Source organism: Orbicella franksi, chromosome 12 (genome assembly GCF_964199315.1).
Source record: "Orbicella franksi chromosome 12, jaOrbFran1.1, whole genome shotgun sequence".
NCBI lineage: Eukaryota > Metazoa > Cnidaria > Anthozoa > Scleractinia > Merulinidae > Orbicella > Orbicella franksi.
In genome coordinates, this window is record NC_138156.1 from 26,270,276 (window position 1) to 26,273,403 (window position 3,128).

General features: G+C 41.1%; 1 protein-coding gene across 1 annotated transcript in view; it reads right to left on the minus strand.

The window, feature by feature from the left end:
• The window catches only part of LOC145462923 (uncharacterized), a 14,910-nt gene extending 12,478 nt beyond the window's left edge, over positions 1–2,432 (minus strand). Inside the window, exon 1 of the mRNA XM_081446593.1 lies at positions 2,127–2,432. Within this exon, the coding sequence (XP_081302719.1) occupies positions 2,127–2,150 (24 nt within the window). The 5' untranslated portion in view covers positions 2,151–2,432. The remainder of the gene's footprint in view (positions 1–2,126) is intronic.
• Between the last annotated feature and the right edge of the window lie 696 nt (positions 2,433–3,128).

The following is a 3,128-nucleotide window of genomic DNA, read 5'->3' on the forward strand; positions in this document are numbered from 1 at the left end:
GAAAAATCACTATGGTGATTTTGTTACATATCCTGAAGCACTCAGCAACGGTATTGCATGGACTTCAGCCTGGATGAACCAGAAAGGATATGTAACATGCTCCTATAATTTTATGCACAACGGAAAAATCACTATGGCGATTTTGTTACATATCCCGAAGCGCTCAGCAACTGTATTGCATGGACTTCAGCTTGGATGAACCAGAAAAAAGATATGTCACATGTTCATATGATATGAACGAGCGAGGGAAAAATGACGATTTTGTTGTTGTTTTTGTTTCCTATAGTGTCACGCATTACTGAAAAATTATGTGGTTTTTGTAAAATATCCTGTAGCACTCGGTAACATAGAAAAACTGCGAGGACGTTTACGTGGGAAAACCAGAGTGGATTTATAATATGTGACTACATGGTGATTTTACTATATATCTGGATTCGTCTTTCAGAAAACTGGTGTACCATGGACTTCAGTCTAGGATCTAACCCAAGAATGAAAATAGTGATCTAACATCTTAGAAGCTATCTAGTCCCCATACAATCTAAAAGCATGACAATGGGTGTAAGTTATGATATAAATAAAATACTAATCGGAAGACTTAACTTGGTGCGTTTGACTTGTTGAGTTTTGAAGCTGTTGTCTTGATTCGATGCTCTGGGAGGTTGGTCACGGGCAGCGCAAACTGAAAACACTTTCTGGTTCTCTCCGTCATTCTTGGGTGAATGAATTCACGTATAAATCAATCGTGGCTGGCGGTTTCGTTTGGTTTTCAACAACTGTTTTATGGTTTAAGCGAAAACCAATCCAAATGTATGGTCAGGGCAGCTCCTTTGTTTCCCTGCCCGTGAAAAGAAAACCCACATGCTTTCTTTAACTCCTCAAGGCAAATTTGATTGGAAACTGGCTCAATTTCGCACAAATGTGTCAGAGAGACACCATATCTTCTAACTCAGAGGCACATCTCGTTTTGTGTCCGTTTTCAACGACCGATGACGGGTTCATTCGAAGTCAAAGTCTTTTTTTTTTTAAATATGACCGCGCAATATTCCCGCGTTATGAAAATTTATTATAAAATATCAATTGTGTGGCCAGATCATATCAGATCATATACTCTTGTCCGATCCAGCATGTGCTGTCTGTCATTCAGCTCATAGTGCTGGGGAGATAAGTGAGGTTGTTTTGTCATGCTATCGCCGGAAGTCGCATGGGCTAACCAAACGCAAGGTAGTGTTCCCCCATTAACGCCATCACGAGTTGTTTGTATTTGAGTAATAGCTCTGGTTCAATTACAAGTTGCCACGTCAGTAAAATATAGTCAATGGAGCATGACGTACGTTCTGAATGAGCCGTTCATGGCGGCATCACTTTCTATAGAGCTATTGAGCAGTTATATTCCAAAGGTCAGCAAACTGTAAGCCTTACTGTAGCTAAACCTAAAACATTGTAGCTTTGTTACCTTCTGAACGTTATAACGTACCATAGCATTGGTGCAAAGCATTAAAGCACTATTCATGTTTAAGATGTTACACGTGTTAGGGTATGCTGTTCGGTAGTACAGCCTTTTCTACTGGCTTACAAGCAGACAAACGTCTCCATATAAAAGGTTACTTTTGTACACAATTACTCTCACTGAAAGCAATTATCGCTAACCACAATAGAACCGCAAAAGTCTTGCGATGACAGCAACCTAACAGATAAATGACATCACCCCATAGCAACCGGACCTGGCGAATTTTTGCGCTTCCGGTTAGCTCTGGCTCGTGATGGTGAACTGACAGTGCCAGTGCAATAGACAAATCATAATTTACTTATTACATAATTGGGATCACAAAGTAACTCACACAGAGTATCCACACAAACTCGCAAATTATGCATGAAATTGACGGTAAGATTTGGCTTTACTTCACCTAGCATCTGTGTAAAGACCGGTCATATCAATGGGGTGGAACAAAACACATTAACTATGACCAGAGGAACGATAATATGCTACGTGAACATACACTAGAGATCAGTACTCGCCACCGTACAATTTATTTTCGCACAGCATCTTATCCGAAAAGCCATGTCACATAGTGTCACACCACTAGATTTTACGAGCTCTAAACACGGGCACACATCATCATACTGACCTTTGAAGTTTTCTTTGTAGCCATGAAATTGTAACACGCGTTATATTCGATTCTACACAGCGATCTTCCAATTTCGAGACAGATCTGTCGCGAACGCGAAAATGATGGCAAAAGTCTAGTACCAAATCGTCACCAGCATGGACACCACTTGCATACACTATCGAACGAAAATCTATCCCATATTAATCCTTCCACGCGCCACGTGACAAAAAACGCGCCAAATTTAATTATAGCGACAAAAGCGCATTTTGTGGTTACAGTTCTCCAGAACGAATCAGCACTTGCTACGATTTAAGCGTAAAAAACTACAATCAACGACATAAATCGTAGCATCTCTTACTTTGTTCAAGAGACTTAAGATGGAATTCATTCAACTGACTTGAATTACCCCGTTGTTTAAAGACCAGAGCCTGAAACCGGATGCGTGAAACTCGATTTCCACCATTTTTTTTGGCTATAAGTCGTTCAATATCCGAAGGCCGATCGATAAAGGTCGCTGGTATATAACGGGCGTTAAACAATGAACAATGATTTGTTTTATAAGAGGCTTGCAAACCGACCTTATTCACGTGGTCCTCTTTCGGTTGGCTCAGTTCTTCCGCTGTAGCTAACCAGGCTAGCATGTTTCAAACCTGCTTGCTTCCTTTTACCTTGCTAGTCCATTCGAGGTGACTCGTTCCTCAAACGCCTGAATCGTTATAAACGTAACTTGGAAAATTTCAATTATTTTACTCTCAGATGGCTGTCGCTGATTCGTGTGACTGAAGGCTCCAGGAAAAGACCAGTGTCAAAGTCCATGACCAGGTCTGGTCCATGACTGAAAGATAATGAAGTACCATTGGTCTCGTTATAGAAGAAGCATGTCACCGTCAAGGTGATCAGTAGCGAATCTAGGAGAGGGGCCCGGGGGACCGGCTCCCTCCTTACTTTGGGTATAAAAAAAATCGCAGAAGAAAGAAAAGCCGGCAGGCCAGGGCAAGCAAAAAAAAAAAAAAACCCGAA